Source organism: Malaya genurostris, chromosome 3 (genome assembly GCF_030247185.1).
Source record: "Malaya genurostris strain Urasoe2022 chromosome 3, Malgen_1.1, whole genome shotgun sequence".
Lineage (NCBI taxonomy): Eukaryota > Metazoa > Arthropoda > Insecta > Diptera > Culicidae > Malaya > Malaya genurostris.
This window is the reverse complement of record NC_080572.1, coordinates 155283619-155302406: the sequence shown is the minus strand read 5'-3', so window position 1 is coordinate 155302406 and position 18788 is coordinate 155283619. Positions and strand designations below refer to the sequence as shown.

Here is an 18788-nt window from a genome sequence, read left to right as displayed (position 1 = left end):
TATGCATCTAGAACTAGAACACTACTGGATATGCCCTAAGCAGACTCTCGTGCATTTGCGGATTCAAAAGTGGACGATTAATTGAAAATGTCGATCAATAGAAATTTTGGTTGCCTTGTTCCACATCAATGGCTCGAACAACCCCATGGGGCTGATCCTTGTATTTTTCATTAATAAACACATAGAGGTTGACTACCCTCATTTTAACTCGAAAATTTTTGCGAGCGTAACCAACAAACTTTCAGGAAGCAATAAAGGCGTTGATTCATGCGAATTAACACCACAGTTCGTGCTTGCATCTAATCCGACACAGTCGAAAAAAGTTGCTCCTAGTCGAGACAACAGAAACAAAGACAATACAGTGTAGTGAACAATAGAGTGTATGAAATGGGCAATTCAAGCGCTGCAAAGTTAGCCCAGCAGTAAACGAAATTGAAATCTTACTTAAAGAACAAATGCATCTAGACGCCAATAATGCAACTGAGATTCAATTCAACAAGGCGTCTAACTATGTGTGCATTATGTTTAAACGTGAAAGAGATGCAATTTCATACGTTTCAGTTAACAACGAGGTGCACAGCGTTGAGTGTGACAACATTAAATATAAAATCCTGTACACACAAGTTGGACAATGCCATAGAAGTACACGTGCATGACCTTCCACCGCAGGCCAGTGATAAGTTCGTTCGGGAAAATAAGTCCACCGTAAGGGAAGTATAACGGAATTTTTTCCCCGGCATCCGGAATGGCGTGCGAGTTGTACTTATGCAACTACGTAAGGCGATTCCATCTTACATCATTTGTGGTCAAGGTGGGACACATTAGTGTAAAACGCTGATTATCTATGAAAAGCAGCTGGTTACATGTCAGTTTTGTGAACAACCTGCACACTATGGTAAACCTTGCACTGGAACAGCGAAATGGATATCTTCAACCAAAGACAAGGACAACTGTTCAGCAACGGGAATTAGTAAACCCAGTACTTCTGATTCAAGAACGTTTCCAGCATCAAACCAGCAATCAACTGCAATTAATGTACAAGGCGTATTTACAGCAACTAGCAACAAGCATAAGACTACGAACAACAGTGAGAAACAAACAGAAACCGTCAATAATGATACGTTTGACAAAACCAATATCGACGATGTGACTATAGACGAAAATACGAGCCACGAACAAAGTGCTCCTCAATCCTCGTTGGATGAAAATGGAAACTCCTCTCCCCCGAGAAAAAGGGTGACTGCGAGATCCAGTATTAAATATAACATTTCTATTAAAAAATCGGCTCAATCGGCCACATGAAGCATGTAGTAAATAATCCTAAAAAAAAATAACACCAGGAAAAATCCTTTTTTTCAAAAACAACATTTAAAAATTTTGACGTTCTACGCATCATGATCAAGAGTAAATAAAGGGTGATTTTGTGCTGGTATCTTTTTGGCAACACTATTTTTGACAGATCACGCGTGAATCGTGTCTTGTCTTATTGCCAAGCGTGTTTGGTGTACTTTATGTGTACTTTTCTGCTATCTCTGTATGTAGAATGACCTATTCATATTCTCAAATATACAATTTATATAATTTGTGTAGTAATATCTTATTTTTTATGTTACAGGGAACGTGCAAAAGTGATAGATTTCAGTGTACCTTTCTTCCATGGGAGCGTATCTTTGCTAGCAGCGCCTCAATCGAGTCCTGATGTACCACTTTTAGCATTTCTTTTGCCATTTTCTCATGAGCTTTGGATTGCCATATTTACATCATTAAATATAACAGCTGTTGCTGTAGCAATTTACGAGTGGCTAAGTCCGTTTGGATTGAACCCTTGGGGACGGCAAAGAAGTAAAAATTTTAGTATGTCATCAGGTATAAAACTTGTGAAATGAATGGACGTAGCCACTGGAATAATTAAAAATTTCGTTTCAGCTCTTTGGGTTATGTGGGGCTTGTTATGCGGTCATTTAGTAGCGTTCAAGGCACCCAAATCTTGGCCTAATAAATTTCTTATTAATGTATGGGGTGGATTCAGCGTTATCTTTATTGCTTCGTACACTGCAAACATTGCCGCATTGATAGCAGGATTATTATTTCACAACGAATCTGGAGGATACAGCGGACCTGTATGTAACCGATAGACTAGACGGAGTTACGAATAATAAAAAATTAAAAAATTTTCTAGTTACTCAAGCAACGCATCGGTGTACCGCTTGCCACCGCGGCCGAATATTATGTTCAAACAAATGACAAGATTTTGTGGGAGCATATGAAAAGATATCAACTGTTGAATATCGAAAACGGAATCGAACGATTAAAGTAAGTAAATTTCATAGAAAACTATACTCAAGCAAGTCCTTCCTCAAGATACGACTAGGCCTTTTCAAATAACTGCAAACCGATACTACGCTCGTTGATTCCGTACAGTTTCTTTTTAAAATGTAATCTCATCGATGAATCTAATTCAGATAATTCTAGTATTTAACGTCTATTCGATGCATGCTTATGTTACGATTCACATGATTCACAGGCACAAAATGTCAACGCATGCAGAGGTGCACAAGATGTCATATGCAGAACACGCTAACGTTTCTCTTATTTTGTTTAATGCAGTAATTATTTAAATATGAGTTAAAATTAAATTTTTAAGGTTTCAATTGGGTGTTCAGTCACAAGTAGTAATTTTTCAGACCTATTATATACATGATCTGATTAAGACATCATTAAGACATCATTTGCTTCCGCAATTCTGTAATTTTTGTGCAGCGAAAATTGTAAATCTACTTGTATTGTGTAATGGGGAAAAGAAACTCATATACTGACTTACCAACTAATACGGAGAGCAAATCGATTCAATTAAAGATGGCTTCGATTTTGCTTACAATATTACATGACATTACATCTAATGGTTTTATATTTGTGAGGCTGTGTAACTCATTTGTACTAAACCAAGGTGGACGCTTTGAAATCATTTTCAGAATTTTATTCTGAATCCTTTGAAGCGTAGAACAACAACTTTTACAAATTGGTACTGCATAAAGCATAGCTTGTTTGAAAATTTGTATATAAATTTATGATTTGTTTTTAAATAGAGATTAGAATTTTTATTTATAAGATATAAATATTTAATATTTTGTAGTGAATACGACTTACTTTACTATGGGGCGCCTTTTCAAAATTTACGCTGTGAGAGAGTGATAAGTTTTTGATCGTGAATATCTCATGTTATATCTAATGAATCAACATAATTCTTGCTACACGCCATCGGAAATATGATCACAATTTTATAATAAAATTTTCAGTTGTGTGACATAATCTTAAATAGTTCAAAATTAAACTTTTCTGAAATGTTTGGTATAAACGAATATCAAAGAATATAATTCATAAGGCGCGTTTGCCTTTCTCGTATTTTGAAAGCTCATAGCTCAGTGATCTGTAGAAGGATTTATATAATCTAACTACCAATAGAATCGAAAATTTTCAACTTGAACGTGTATTGCAACAACATTGAAGTTTTTCAATACTACACTATTGAAAAACCAGTTTGATTGAGCCATGACAGCACCAGCCAATCAGAACGTGAGATGTCTGCATCTATACAAGTGCGTTCATATAAAAGTTGAGTGGTTCATTTTTCGTACCATTTGCTGAGCAACTGTTCCCGAAACAAGACACACGAGAGCAACATCGAGGACCTGTCGTCTCACTGTTTCTCGATCTGAATGCACGAGACACCGTCAGCACAATGACACCGAAAATCGGTAGAAAGGCAGCCAAAAAGTCCAGCAAGACCCATTGCCGAAACAAGACACACACGAGAACCATCTCATAACTCAATATTTCCTACCAAAAAATTTAATTCATCAAGATGGAAGTTAAATTAATTTGCACCGTCACTAACACATTCAATTACGAACGGCAATGCGAAAGCGAAAGTGATGATTTTGAACACATCTTTATACTAGTATACAAATATGCCGTGCGAAACAGAGTTGAACGAATTGAACAAATGAAAGAGATGAACAAATTGTTAGAACAAATGTTTCCACTTGATTTGCGCATTCTACTTTCCAGGCGTATCAGAACTGGGTAAACTTAAAGCAATCCTAAACATTTCTTTATCACAGTGATGTGGTCGTCCTGAAAAGGACGGGGTTTTCAACTCCTCGTCGTTACGGATGGCCAGCTGCAGATGGCGAGGGATGATTTTCGTTTTCCTGTTGTCACGGGCAGCGTTACCGGCCAATTCCAACACTTCGGCAGCCAAATACTCCATCACTGCCGCCAGATAGACCGGTGCAATGGCACCGACACGCTCTGCGTAGTTTCCCTTCCGGAGCAGACGATGGATTTTGCCAACTGGGAACTGCAGACCAGCACGGTTCGAGCGGGACTTTGCCTTGCCCTTAACTGTTACTCCTGTGTGCGTGTTTCTGCATAAAAATTCCACAAATGCTGTTAACAGATAGTCAGCCAATTCAGTATTACTGGCTGCCGCTCTACTAACTCTCTCTTTTTTATATCGTCTCACTGTTTCCCGTTCTGCGAAGGGGAGGTCCGTACACCGCTACCAGTAGCAGGTATAAAATGAAATGTGATGTGAGAAATAGCGTCATTCGTCATCTAACACTCGATGTGGATAGACGAATTTCGATTTTGTTTTATTTTTCGATTTTGTTTTATTTTTTATTCCCAGTTGTCTACCTACCCAAGCCATGGGTAAAACGCGCCATATATTCGAGAAGGATCCAAAGGATGCTAAGCGTCTGAAGCCAAGTGATGTACAGTGTTGCGTTGCAACTGAAATTGCGTAGAACAAACTTTTAACATCGTGGAGGGTTCATTGTATTTATCGGAGAGATACTGGAGCACGCGAGGGCGGGATTCATTGTGGGTATGGAACGGCTCGTTCACTGTACGTCGAAATCTGAATCGAGCTTAAAAGTGCAAGAAAATGTCTATTTTCACGCCGCTTGACATGCGTTTCTGAGGTTACAGCTATTAGGAGAAAGACTAAAAAGTTTTCTGTTACTGAGAAATGCTTTGAATCGCTCTCTTACCATTGAACTGGACAGTCGATACTGTCGCAATATCCTACCGTGCAAAGGGTATCGGTTTTATTTGATTCGATTGCGTGGCCGTCGTTCTGGCTAAAGATTATTTCGGGGTTAAATTGTGGAAACCGTATAATTCGAGCTTGTTTCGGTCCGTGTTTCGGTGTGTGAAAAAAAGGTCGACTTCAGAAGCAGATTACCACCTAGCTCTGGATCCTGGCCATAGCTAGTGGCCGAAGAAATCGCGTCGAGATCGCTTGAAGATGTGTTTGGCGATCCGTGGGTAAGTCTTTTTGTATTTGCTTTGTTTCTTAGCTCTCGTAGTTTCTAGATATTTTCCTTCGGTTTCAATGAAACTTTCCACGGTATTGCAGTTCCAAAAATTAGTGCGAGCCAAATTGTCCCCCCCTGGGATAAGAGTCCGGGCAAATTAAGTTAAAATCCGCTAACACATCTGCTTATCGCGGATGGCGCAAAAGTGTTAGTTGGTAAGGTTCGCGCCATCTTTCCCTTTACAGACAGAACGGTCGGTACTATACGTAACAATGGCGCCCAACAACTCGGCTACATCGGTTCAAATTAAATATTAGTATTTCCTTTAATTATGGTATCTTGGCAAATTTTAGTATATCCTGTTCATTTTAGATCATGATTTATATCCTACACTTAATATTAGTGTTCTACGATTTTTGGTTGGTCGAAAACGAAGAATCGAGACCAAATTATTCTCTGATAAGTAACTACTAAGAGAGCTTTCGGAGAATTATGTATAATATTTGATGTGAATATTAGTGTTATATTCTGTACTAAAGAGACATTTAGAGATTGAGTGAGAGAGCGAAAGAGTGTGTCGTGTGCGCAGATAAGGAAGATTGAGAACGGGAGATAATAATTGGCAACAGAGAGAGGTTCGATCGAGTCTTGATCGAAACTGATCAGTAGTATTATTTCATCCGCGCGAGAGTCAAAAAGGGATACCAGTTCTCGGTCGGTTATTGTATAAGTTAGAATATGGTGAGTGTGATATATTCAAGTTGGTCGTGAGCGGAAAAAAATTTAAAAATAAATGAAAAAAACCTGTTTTAATCCACCTAGTGGTGTAATGATGCCTTTCTCATATCAATCATACTATCATATATAATACTGTGGTATTCTTCAAAATAATTTTCTTCGATTCCTAAAAACAATAACCGAAATCGGTTTGTTTGACCGTCTGCTGCTAAAAAAACTATTAATTGGAGAAGATTTGAGGTCGATTTACTAAACTTTTTACCTTTTCAGTGATGGTGTACAATTTTTAACACACTATACACTATATTTCCGGATCCGGAAGTCGGATCCAGATGAAATTCAGGAATTACGTATGGGACCACAGGACCTTTCATTTGAACCTAAGTTTATGAAAATCGGTCGCGCCATCTATGAGAAAAGCTAGAAAACATATTTTCATTTTTTTGCACATTTTACCCCATAACTCCGGAACCGGAAATCGGATCCAAACAATATTCAGGAATTTTGTATGGGACTACAAGACCTTTCATTTGAACCCAAGCTTGTGAAAATCGGCTCATCCATCTCTGAGAAAAGTTAGTGCACTTATTTTCACAATTTTTTGCACATTTTACCCCATAATTCCCGAACCGGAAGTCGGATTCAAATAATATTCAGGAATTTTGTATGGGACCACAAGACCTTTCATTTGAATCTAAGTTTGTGAAAATCGGTTCAGCCATCTCCGAGAAAAGTTAGTGCAAAAAAACGTTACATACACACATACGCACATACACACACACATACACACACATACACACACACATACACACACATACACACACACACATACACACACAGACATTTTGCGTACTCGACGAACTGAGTCGAATGGTATATGACACTCGGCCCTCCGGGCCTCGGTTCAAAAGTCGGTTTTCACAGTGATTGCATAACCTTTCTATATGAGAAAGGCAAAAATTATATATATACATATACATATAGTTTATAGATGCTGCAAGCCGGTTTTTTTTGTGTATGTCTAAATGCTAAAAATGTATGCTTGAGGCTGCTAAAAGTGCGAATATAAAAAAAATATAAATAAAAAAAAAATCGGTGAAATTTTCGCGTTTTTGTGTTAAGCTGTATATTGGGAATCAACAGTGATAGATCGAGAGTTGCTAGGGTGAAATCAATTAGTTATTGGTGAGTCGTTTGTATTTTTTTTCTCTTCTCTCTTCCTTGCTTGTTGATCATTATAACTGCCACTAGAATGATGGACGTTCAGCATTTGTGCGAAGAACAATTAAATTACGAATGTTCAATTCGTAAAATATCCAACTCGTTGAGCAGGGAATTAAGAGAGAAAGTGTTGGAGGAATCCTTACATAAAGAATGTTTAGGTGAAATTCAATCACCAAAACTTGACGAATTTGTCGATGTGGAAGAAGAAATAAAAATGGTGTTAAACTATATTGAGTCCTTGTACCCCAAGCTCGAAGAGGCAATGTCAACAAAACAATTTGAAAGTGTTTGCCCATTTTACACTCAGTTCGTGCACATACAAGATAGAGCGTCTCGACTGAATACTGAAAGTTCAGATCAGTCGACTACTAAACATATTTTAATTATTCAAACGCGTGCTATTCTTCAGGACATAATCAATCATTACCCAGAGGCAATCAATAACCCTCCCTTAAACCAGCCTCCGATCACAATTCGTATCGGCCGATTGCTATGCTTTCCTGTATCCGGAAATTGTTCGAAAAAATGATTCTGTTTCGTCTAGACAATTGGGTCGAAACTAATGGTTTACTTTCAGATACACAATTTGGTTTCCGCAGGGGCAAAGGAACGAACGATTGTCTTGCGTTGCTCTCAACAGAAATTCAAATGGCATTTGCTCGTAAAGAACAAATGGCGTCAGTTTTCCTATACATTAAGGGGGCTTTTGACTCAGTTTCTATAAATATCCTATCTGAGAAGCTGCATCAGCATGGTCTTTCGCCAGTTTTGAACAACTTTTTACATAATCTATTGTCTGAGAAACACATGTATTTCGCGCATGGTGATTTGTCGACAATACGATTCAGCTACATGGGTCTTCCTCAGGGCTCATGCTTAAGCCCCCTCTTATACAATTTTTACGTAAGTAATATCGATGAATGTATCAACACATCTTGCACGCTAAGACAACTTGCCGACGACAGCGTTGTGTCTATTATAGGACCCAAAGCTGCCGATCTCCAAGGACCATTACAAGATACTCTCGACAACTTATCATCATGGGCTCTTCAAATGGGTATCGAGTTCTCTACGGAGAAAACTGAGCTGGTTGTATTTTCGAGGAAGCGAGAACCAGCACAATTACAGCTTCATCTAGGGGGTGAAACCATAGCTCAGGCCTTCACATTTAAATATCTCGGGGTCTGGTTCGACTCCAAAGGCACCTGGGGATGTCACATTAGGTATCTGAAACAAAAATGCCAGCAGAGAATCAACTTTCTTCGTACAATAACCGGATCATGGTGGGGTGCCCACCCAGGAGACCTGATCAGGTTGTATCAAACAACGATATTGTCCGTGATGGAATACGGATGCTTCTGCTTCCGATCAGTGGCGAACACTCATTTCATCAAGCTGGAAAGAATTCAGTATCGTTGTTTACGTATTGCCTTGGGTTGCATGCAATCGACTCATACGATGAGCCTCGAAGTGCTGGCGGGCGTTCTTCCACTGAAAAACCGGTTCTGGGATCTCTCATATCGTTTGCTCATTCGATGCGACATTTTGAATCCTCTGGTGATTGAAAACTTCGAAAGGTTAGTTGAGCTTAACTCTCAAACCCGTTTTATGTCCTTGTATTTTGATTACATGGCTCAGAATATTAATCCTTCTTCGTTTGTTTCCAACCGTGCTCATTTCTTGGATACTTCTGATTCTACTGTGTTTTTCGACACATCCATGAGAGAAGAAATTCGTGGAATTCCGGATCACGTGCGCCCTCAAGTGGCCCCAAATATTTTTTATAATAAATTTAGAACAGTCAACTGTGAAAAGGTGTTTTACACTGACGGATCAAACATCAACGAGTCCACAGGCTTCGGCATCTTCAATCAAAACATCACCGCTTCTTACAAACTCAGTGATCCGGCTTCAGTTTACGTCGCAGAATTAGCTGCTATTCAGTACACCCTCGAGATCATTGAAACCATGCCCAAAGACCATTACTTCATTGTCACGGACAGTCTAAGTTCAATAGAAGCTCTCCGGGCAATGAAGCCAGGAAAGTATCCCCCATATTTCCTGGGGAAAATACGGGAACATTTGAGAACTTTATCTGAACGGTCTTATTTAATATCGTTAGTCTGGGTCCCTTCGCATTGTTCCATTCCGGGCAATGAAAAGGCAGACTTATTGGCTAAAGTGGGCGCATTGGAAGGTGATATTTATGAAAGACCAATCTGCTTCAATGAATTTTTCAGTATTTCTCGTCAGAAAACTCTCGAAAGTTGGCAAACTTCATGGACGAATGACGAACTGGGACGATGGCTACACTCCATTATCCCTAAGGTATCGACGAAACCTTGGTTCAAGGGGATGAACATGAGTCGTGAATTCATTCGCGTTATGTCACGGCTCATGTCAAATCACTATACATTCAACGCACATCTCCGGCGTATCGGGATCGTGGAGAACGGGCTCTGCACCTGTGGCGACGGTTATCAGGATATCGAGCATGTCGTGTGGTCGTGCGTAGAGTATCGTGACGCCAGGTCGAAGCTACTGGAATCCCTCAGGGCCCGAGGTAGACCGTCTGAGGTGCCGGTTCGGGATGTGTTGGCGAGTCGGGATAGTTCATATATGCTCCTCATATACCAGTACCTTAAACACATTGATATACAAGTGTAATGTGTTATTCCTCGCTCAGAAAATATAATCTCCACCTACAGGTTCGACACTAACATCCGCCCGATTCTCTCGATCCCCGTCCCTGTCCACCATCTTCATTGGAATTAACAAGATCTTTTTTTTTTTGCCACTAACTTTTTCGTTCCCCTTTCCCTGTTTTTTCACCATCTCGATGGCAACTAATTAGATCTCTGTCGTTTTCAAACATTTTGTTCCCACACCCCTTTTTTACCCCGTTTCCCACAATATTTACTTCTTTTTTTCATTCTCTTCCGTAACATCACCATCACCGGAAGACCGCTCCAGTCAATGACCAGCATGCGGGCCACCCGCCGGGCCTTCGTAGCCTGGGGGTGTTTCCCGCGGACCCTCACGGACCGAAGAATGCGGCCAACATAGAAAATTACCATCGCCATCTGGAATCATGTCATCCTAAATTCAATTCACCGGCCACTACCGATCGCCAGATACTATATTACATAATGATACTACTCTAGTTTTAAGTTAGACGATAATTAAGATTAGTAAATACCCTTGGCATCTTAGAGCTTAAGCAGTGTGCCTTAATATTATATTATATTATTGAATAAAAAACAAAAAAAACCCTCCCTCAATGGTAGCTAAGCTGCCAGGTCAGACCAAATCAGGGGGTGAATCCATGCCAAAACGAATTACTTTCGGAAGTGAGGAAACAAATAGAACGCTCAACGAAATGAGCGGGAGACTTACGCGATTGGTGCAAAACAGCGCATACTTAAGAACACCTTTCGATTCTCTTCAACTTGACTCAGAGGAAGAATTACAGCCGTATGATCTTCCACCCACCCCACATACTAGCCGTACAGGAACTATACCACGGTCTTATCGGTTTGGAAACTCAAATATGATAGCTCTACCTAGGCCTTTTCACGACAGGGGAAATTCCACAGCTTTTGCTCGCACTGAAACAAATCGGGTTAGTTTAGGTAATACGGATTCATTGAATCCATCACAAAACTTGAACGAAACCACCATCGAGTTGGAACCTAATAGTGCTCCTCTTCAAGAACAGATTTCTCTAATGCAAAGCATGTTACAACAAGTAGAAAGTTTAGTAACTGCAACTCGTCAGGAACAGATAGATAGGCTTGCTGAACGTAGTACTCCCTCGATTTCCTATGGTAGACATAAATCACGACCCATACATCAATGGAATGTTCGATTCAGCAATGATGGTGGTCTTAGCCCAAATGATTTTTTGGATACAGTTTCTTTATATCAGCGTTCCGAACATGTCTCTGATAGAGATATGTTAGCATCCACTGTACACCTTTTAGCAGGTACCGCATTACGATGGTATCGGGAAAAATATTTAGCGTTTCGATCGTGGGAGGATGTTAAAAGAAAATTCTTGAATCAGTTTTTTCCGCCACACTACGATGAATTATTAATGGAAGAGATTGAAGCTAGGCTGCAGGGCGAAGAAGAATCATTTACTTCATACTTCTCTGCAATGAACATCCTTTTTCGGTGGATAAGATTTCCAATGAGTGATCGGCAAAAACTATTTTATTTAAGGAAAAACCTGAACTCGTTTTATATTGAAAAAGTGGTAGCCCAAGACCTAAAGTCCACAGAAGAACTTGTTCAAATTTGCAAAAAAATCGAATCGGCTAAATTTTTACTTGATAGAAGAAGGTACGTGCGCAGACTTCCTTATTCCTTCATGTTAGAGCCCTCCTTGTCAACCCCCGTACGGCCTAGAGTTCTACATTCCATTGATGCGGAAAGCCAAATTGAAAATGAGGGTTGCGAAGAAGAGTTACATTTTATAGGGACTACCAGTAAGCGGTTTAGTTCCAAGGACGAAATCAACAAAAATCTGCAGCCACCTTCTGAGACAGTTGGCAGCATTGCAGGTGCTGACCGAACAAAAGAAATATCTCGGGGTAGATGTTGGAACTGTTCTTCCCAGGATCACTATTTTTACTTTTGTCCCATTCCTCGCGAAGAACCGATCTGCTTCAAGTGTGGACAACGGGGAGTAATAGTGCGAAATTGTCCAAATCGCGAAAATCACGTTCAGGGAAAAGTGCAGGCGAATACGAAGGAATAGAAGAGGCTTCGTGTTTCGCGAATAATAGCTATAACCCTCTTCCTGAACTAACTTCAATTGTAAATAATACTCAATCGTCTTCCATTGCTTCATTAATAACTTACGTTCTTAATGATAACCGTCCGCACCTTACAGTCAATATTTTGGGTCGGAGCTTTTTAGGTCTTTTAGATTCGGGAGCGATGTGTACTATATTTGGTTCAGAAGGTATTGACCGGCTTGATTTATTAGGACTTAAGCGATTTTCTGGCAACAGAACAGTAATTACGGCAGATGGTTCGAAACATGTTTCGCTGGAGTACATAAACGTCCCATTTGATGTGCAAAGTAGGGTCCGAGTGCTTCCAGTACTTTTATTGCCATCTATAAAAAAACAATTGGTACTTGGGAGCGACTTCTGGGAAGCTTACGGAATTAAGCCTTATTTTGGCGAATCGCTTCATCTAGATGGCCTCACAGTTGAGACAAACAAAATTTCCGATCAAGAACTTACTGGAGAGCAACAAGCTATACTTAACTCAGTTGTTTCTTCGTTTATGTATACGTCAGAGGGGAAGCTGGGTCGTACAGCAGTTATAGAACATGACATCGACACCGAAGATGCAAAACCTTTTAAACAGCGATATTATCCGATGTCAAAATTTCGTCTTGAGCAAGTCCACAAAGAACTAGATCGTATGTTAGCGCTAGATGTTGTAGAAATGTCGAAGAGTTCATGGAACAACCTTGTGGTATGTGTTGCTAAAAAGAATGGGAAAGTACGTTTGTGTCTGGATTCCCGAAAATTAAACGATGTAACTCGCAAAGATGCTTATCCACTGCCCTTGATTGATGATATCTTGAGTAAAATCGAGGGAACACAGTATTTATCTACAATCGACTTAAGCGACAGTTTTTGGCAGATTCCACTAAGAGAGTCCGATAAATGTAAAACGGCGTTCACAATTCCAGGTCGTGGCTTGTATCAATTTAAGGTAATGCCCTTTGGATTAACCAATGCTCCAGCAACGTTACGCCGCGCTATTTCTAAAATATTGGGAGTAGATCTTCAGCCTAAAGTTTGGAATTTTCTGGACGACGTGTTGATAGCTACGGCTACTTTTGAAGATCACGTTCTAGTACTACAAGAGGTTGCAAAACGATTGAGTGGAGCAGGAATTACCGTTAACCGAGATAAATCATTTTTCTGCGTACCATCAGTTGGGTACTTGGGGTTCATTTTGGACAGGGAAGGGATTCATACCGATCCCGGTAAGGTATCAGCGATAATAAACTATCCGATCTCAAAATCTACGGAGGTTAGGAGGTTCCTTGGCATGGCAGGATATTATCGACGATTCATTCCAAATTATTCCGAAGTCGCGTCTCCGTTAACTGACCTTACTAAGAAGGGGGACACATTTACGTGGTCTAAGGCAGCAGATAACTCATTTCACATCTTGCAATCAGCATTAGTGTCAGCTGCCATTTTATCGGTACTCGATTATTCAAAGCCTTTTAGTATAGAATGTGATGCAAGTGAGAGTGCCATAGGGGCGGTTTTATGTCAAGGTGTGGGTAGCGAGGAAAAGGTTATCGCATTTATGAGCAAAAAATTAACTGGAGCTCAAAAGAATTACCATGTCTCAGAGAAAGAATGCTTGGCTGTAGTGAAGGCAATTGAACATTTTAGGCATTACGTCGAAGGATCTCATTTCATTGTATGTACTGATCATAAAGCGTTAACGTGTTTAAAAACCTAAAGGACCCTTACGGTAGGTTAGCTCGTTGGGCGATGAAATTGGGGTCATATGACTTTGAAGTGATATACAAAAAGGGAACCATAAATATCGTGCCCGACGCTCTTTCTAGAATTCCTGAAGGGGAAATTACCGTGTTGCAGTTAGATTCATGTAAAGAAGATTGGTATGGGAAGCTTTGGAAACGAGTCCTTGACCATCCGGCGAATTTTCCCAATTTTAGAATCCATGGGGATACTTTACAACGGTATGATCCATTCAAAACACCTGATTTGTCTTTGGCCTGGAAAATAGTTGTGCCGAAAAGAACCACGATAGTCCTAATGGTTGTCACTTTGGGGTAAATAAAACTGCGAGGCGGATTCTCCAAAACTTTTATTGGCCTGGGGTTTTGAAAGACGTTCGCCGATACATAGTTAACTGTCAAATTTGTAAGAGTTCAAAGCCAACCAACCGGTGTGAGGTTGCCCCGATGGGTGCCCAGAAGCCTTCGGACTACCCGTTCCAAGTTGTTTCTCTTGATTTCGTCACTCATTTTCCTCGATCCAAAACAGGTAATTCAGTCCTATTAGTTGCCACTGACTGGTTCACTAAATGGGTAATCGCGAAACCTTACCGTACCGCAACTGCCCAGGTTTTAGTACAATTTTTTCGTGAAGAAATCAAATGTCGATTTGGGATGCCTGAGATTGTAGTGACAGATAATGGTAAACAGTTTGTTTCAAAAGCTTTCGTCAAATTTCTAGCTGGTTATGGTGTCAAACATTGGAAAAATTCCTATTATCATCCTCAAGCCAATCCAACAGAGAGAACCAATAGAATCATCGGAACGTCCATTCGAAGTTACCTTGGCTCTGATCAAAGAGATTGGGATTCTCTATTACCGGAAATCGTAAGCGCAATTAACTCGTCGGTCCACGAAGTAACAAAATACACTCCATTTTATTTAAATTTCGGCAGAGAAATGCGTTCGGAAATGTCGATGAATAAGACAGTCGGCGAAATTAATCATGAGCAGGCACTTGAAAAATTAAATAAGATTAGAAAGCTAGTTCAAGAAAACATCACAAAAGCGTATCTTGTCTCAAAAACTAGATATGATTTGCGAACTCGTCCTATCGTATACACTCCAGGTGAGATTGTGTGGAGGAAAAACTTCACCTTATCAGATGCTTCAAAGAATTATTGTTCCAAACTTGGTCCGTTATACATAAAGTGCGAGGTTGTTGAAAAGTTGGGATCTTGTTCATACCGATTGAATGATATTGATACCGGTAAAACAGGAGTTTATAGTACGGAAGCTATGAAAAAATAATTTCCTATAATTTTTGTCTTAATAGTCTACAGCTATGTACGTTATCCAATCTGGTAGTGTATAAAATAAACTCCCTGATTAGACAGTCCGATCTAGCATGAGTGGAACAGTGGCTCTCCTTCATGCAATAACTGATGCATCTACTTTTTCCACTGTTTCGAATAACTTTATTTTATATAATAATTTATTTTGTTTATTATTAGTTGTATTGATAATATTAGGTGTTGGGTTCTAGTGCTAGTTTTTTTTTAAATTATAATATTGTTATTATATTCCCTTGAATTTTATTTTATTTATTCAGCAATGTATTGAATTCACATGATATTGTCTAACCATTGCTACCAGCTATGTATATAACGTCGTTGTCTGACTAGTATGTGATGATGGTTGCCTAGTCCCACTCACTAAAATAACAAAAGATTTTGGAGACTATGGTTGTTTCCTTGGATCATTTTGGTTGTTCATGTTTAACGACTTTGACTGGTGGTAGTCGTCGTATAGCTTCTAGTTTGAACCTCGGAAGTGGCTAACTCTAAAGTGGAAAGGTTTTGTTTTTTTTTCTGGTGGCCTTCTGATATTTATGCTCTTTTCGCTTAATTTCTTGGTCTTATAGATAAAATACGAGTTTATAAAGAAAAAATATTGTACTTGCCTGGTGGTGTACGTAGTTTTGGATAGATTCGTATTTTTATTATTTTTTAATTTTTCTTGGATTATTGATTTTTTTTTCTTCTTCAAGTCTTGTAGATTATATTCTCAGTTCTTGTCTGGTGACGTCTTGAGAATTTTAAATTTGAGTGGTTTGTACAACCATAAATTAGGAGCATCCAGTAGGGCTCCGATTAAGGTGGAAGTTCCTAAGTTTCGTCGAGCGCTTATTATTAGTGCCGTGAGGAGCAGGCCAAGGGTAGTTCGAGTAATAGTATTTAATTTAGTAATAACTGTGTGAATGAGATATATTATAAGATTTCATTAATAGGTCAAAAAAAAAAATAATAATAATAATTAAATTAAATTAAATGTAAATATTGTATATAATGTAGTTGTTAAAATTGAACTTGGTCAATCAAGATGTTATTGCAGGAGACCGAAGTCTAAGACATTGATGGTCAGCTACACCTTAGATTGAGATTGAGTGGATTACCACGTTGGTCATATATGACCCCAAATATGTATTAGTTGGTACCCCAAGTAGTCGAAATTGTTCTGTCTGTAAATACGGTAAATACAAAAAAAATCCTTTTATTTGTTTGAACCACCCAGGTGGGGTATTTTGGCTTCCTTGTATGCACATTAAGGAAAATTCGGGATTTTCCTATTTTTGTGAGGGGGTAGTGTTGCGTTGCAACTGAAATTGCGTAGAACAAACTTTTAACATCGTGGAGGGTTCATTGTATTTATCGGAGAGTTACTGGAGCACGCGAGGGTGGGATTCATTGTGGGTATGGAACGGCTCGTTCCATTTCGTATTGTACGTCGAATTCTGAATCGAGCTTAAAAGTGCAAGAAAATGTCTATTTTCACGCCGCTTGACATGCGTTTCTGAGGTTACAGCTATTAGGAGAAAGACTAAAAAGTTTTCTGTGACTGAGAAAAGCTTTGAATCGCTCTCTTACCATCGAACCATTGAACTGGACAGTCGATACTGTCGCAATATCCTACCGTGCAAAGGGTATCGGTTTTATTTGATTGGATTGCCTGGCCGTCGTTCTGGCTAAAGATTATTTCGGGGTTAAATTGTGGAAACCGTATAATTCGAGCTTGTTTCGGTCCGTGTTTCGGTGTGTGAAAAAAAGGTCGAGAAGCAGATTACCACCTAGCTCTGGATCCTGGCCATAGCTAGTGGCCGAAGAAATCGCGTCGAGATCGCTTGAAGATGTGTTTGGCGATCCGTGGGTAAGTCTTTTTGTATTTGCTTTGTTTCTTAGCTCTCGTAGTTTCTAGATATTTTCCTTCGGTTTCAATGAAACTTTCCACGGTATTGCAGTTCCACAAAATAGTGCGAGCCAAATTGTCCCCCCTGGGATAAGAGTCCGGGCAAATTAAGTTAAAATCCGCTAACACATCTGCTTATCGCGGATGGCGCAAAAGTGTTAGTTGGTAAGGTTCGCGCCATCTTTCCCTTTACAGACAGAACGGTCGGTACTATACGTAACAACAGGTAAACGACCGTTTGCTGAGTAAACTGCAGAAGAAGGAAAAAATGCCGCCTTTCTACCTGAAAGGCTTCCCACCACCTGTACGCTCGGATTTCAACACCCTGATCAGCAAAGGACTACAGGCAAAAATCCGTTTATGTACTGAAGGCTACAAAGTAACTGCTCCGGCTTTGAACCACTACAAAGGACTGGAATGTTATCTGAAGCAGACAAAAGCGGAATACTTCACACACGATATTGCCGCCAACAAACCTATGAAGGTTGTACTTCGAGGACTACGCGACATGATGGAAGCCGAACTAAAGCAGGCACTATCGGAGGCTGGACTAAAGCCTATTATGGTGTTTAAAATGAAATGACATAATACGGACAAAAAGTTTAGAGATCAACTGTACCTGATTCATCTGGAGAAGGGCTCCATCACCATGAGTCAACTGAAAACGATTAAATCGTTATTTCACATAATCATCGAATGGCAAAAGTATAAACCGGTACATCGGGATGTCACACAGTGCACTAACTGTTTGAACTACGGCCATGGAGCGAGGAATTGCCACATGAAAAGTCGGTGCGGGAAATGTGCCGAACCACACTGTGATGGCGACCATCCATCTACTAGCAAATCGTGTACCAAACGTGCTGAGTTCACAAAAATTCGACAACAGGCGTCCCGTAAACAATCAACGCGCAAGAATGTTCCACAGATGGATGAAATTAATTTCCCACGGCTCCCACCGAAGCGGGATATTCCGAATTTGCCGCCACTTCCTCGCAGCAATCCAATAGATTCAGCCGCTGGATCACATAAAGAATCTTCCTCAAAAATCCCTCCTGGATAAGGCAATAATCAACCACAAGCAAAGGATGACTCTGGTGATTTATTCTCTGCTGAACAACTGATCGTCATTTTTAAAACAATGACAACAAAACTACGAAACTGCAGAACGCTGTTAGATCAAATCAACGCCTTAGGCAAATTCATCATCGAATATGCAATATAATGAGTTGGTTATAGTAAATTGGAACGCTTGCTCATTCAGCAGCAAAACTGCTGAATTCTCCGACTTTCTTCAAGAGAAGAATGCCGATATTGCTATTTTAACTGAAACTCATCTTAAACCTGAAATTTCTAATTTTATTTACAATTACAGGATTCACAGGCTCGACAGGACAACTACCAGAGGAGGGGGAGTTGCCATTGCCGTTAAACGGTCCATTCAGCACAGGCTTCTGTCAGCCTTTAAATTGCAACTTATAGAAGCCATCGGAATTGTGATTACAACGACGATTGGACCCATCATCATCATTGCAGCGTACTGCCCCAAACAAACAAATCTTCGAGATGGTACGTGTGCATCATTGAAGCGAGATCTGGCTATGCTCACTCGACGACAGAACAAATTCATCATTGCTGGGGACCTGAACGCACGGCATGAGCTGTGGGGAAACAAAAGACTGAATCGAAACGGATTCGTACTTGCCGAAGATTACGAAGCTGGACAATACAACATCCTCGGTCCGGATCAACCA

The 18788-nt window shown here is 39.9% G+C and overlaps 1 protein-coding gene across 13 annotated transcripts in view; it reads left to right on the top strand.

The window, feature by feature from the left end:
• The window catches only part of LOC131434603 (glutamate receptor ionotropic, NMDA 3A-like), a 646413-nt gene that overhangs the window by 537025 nt on the left and 90600 nt on the right, over nucleotides 1-18788 (top strand). For 11 of the 13 annotated variants that reach the window (XM_058601472.1, XM_058601471.1, XM_058601470.1 and 8 more), the window contains 3 exons: nucleotides 1616-1866; nucleotides 1927-2120; nucleotides 2180-2313. The exons of 1 other annotated variant lie outside the window; for it this stretch is intronic. In XM_058601472.1, the coding sequence (XP_058457455.1) occupies nucleotides 1616-1866; nucleotides 1927-2120; nucleotides 2180-2313 (579 nt within the window). Of the gene's footprint in view, nucleotides 1-1615; nucleotides 1867-1926; nucleotides 2121-2179; nucleotides 2314-18788 lie in introns of those variants that run through there. One more of the 13 variants, XM_058601480.1, reaches the window with a different exon arrangement.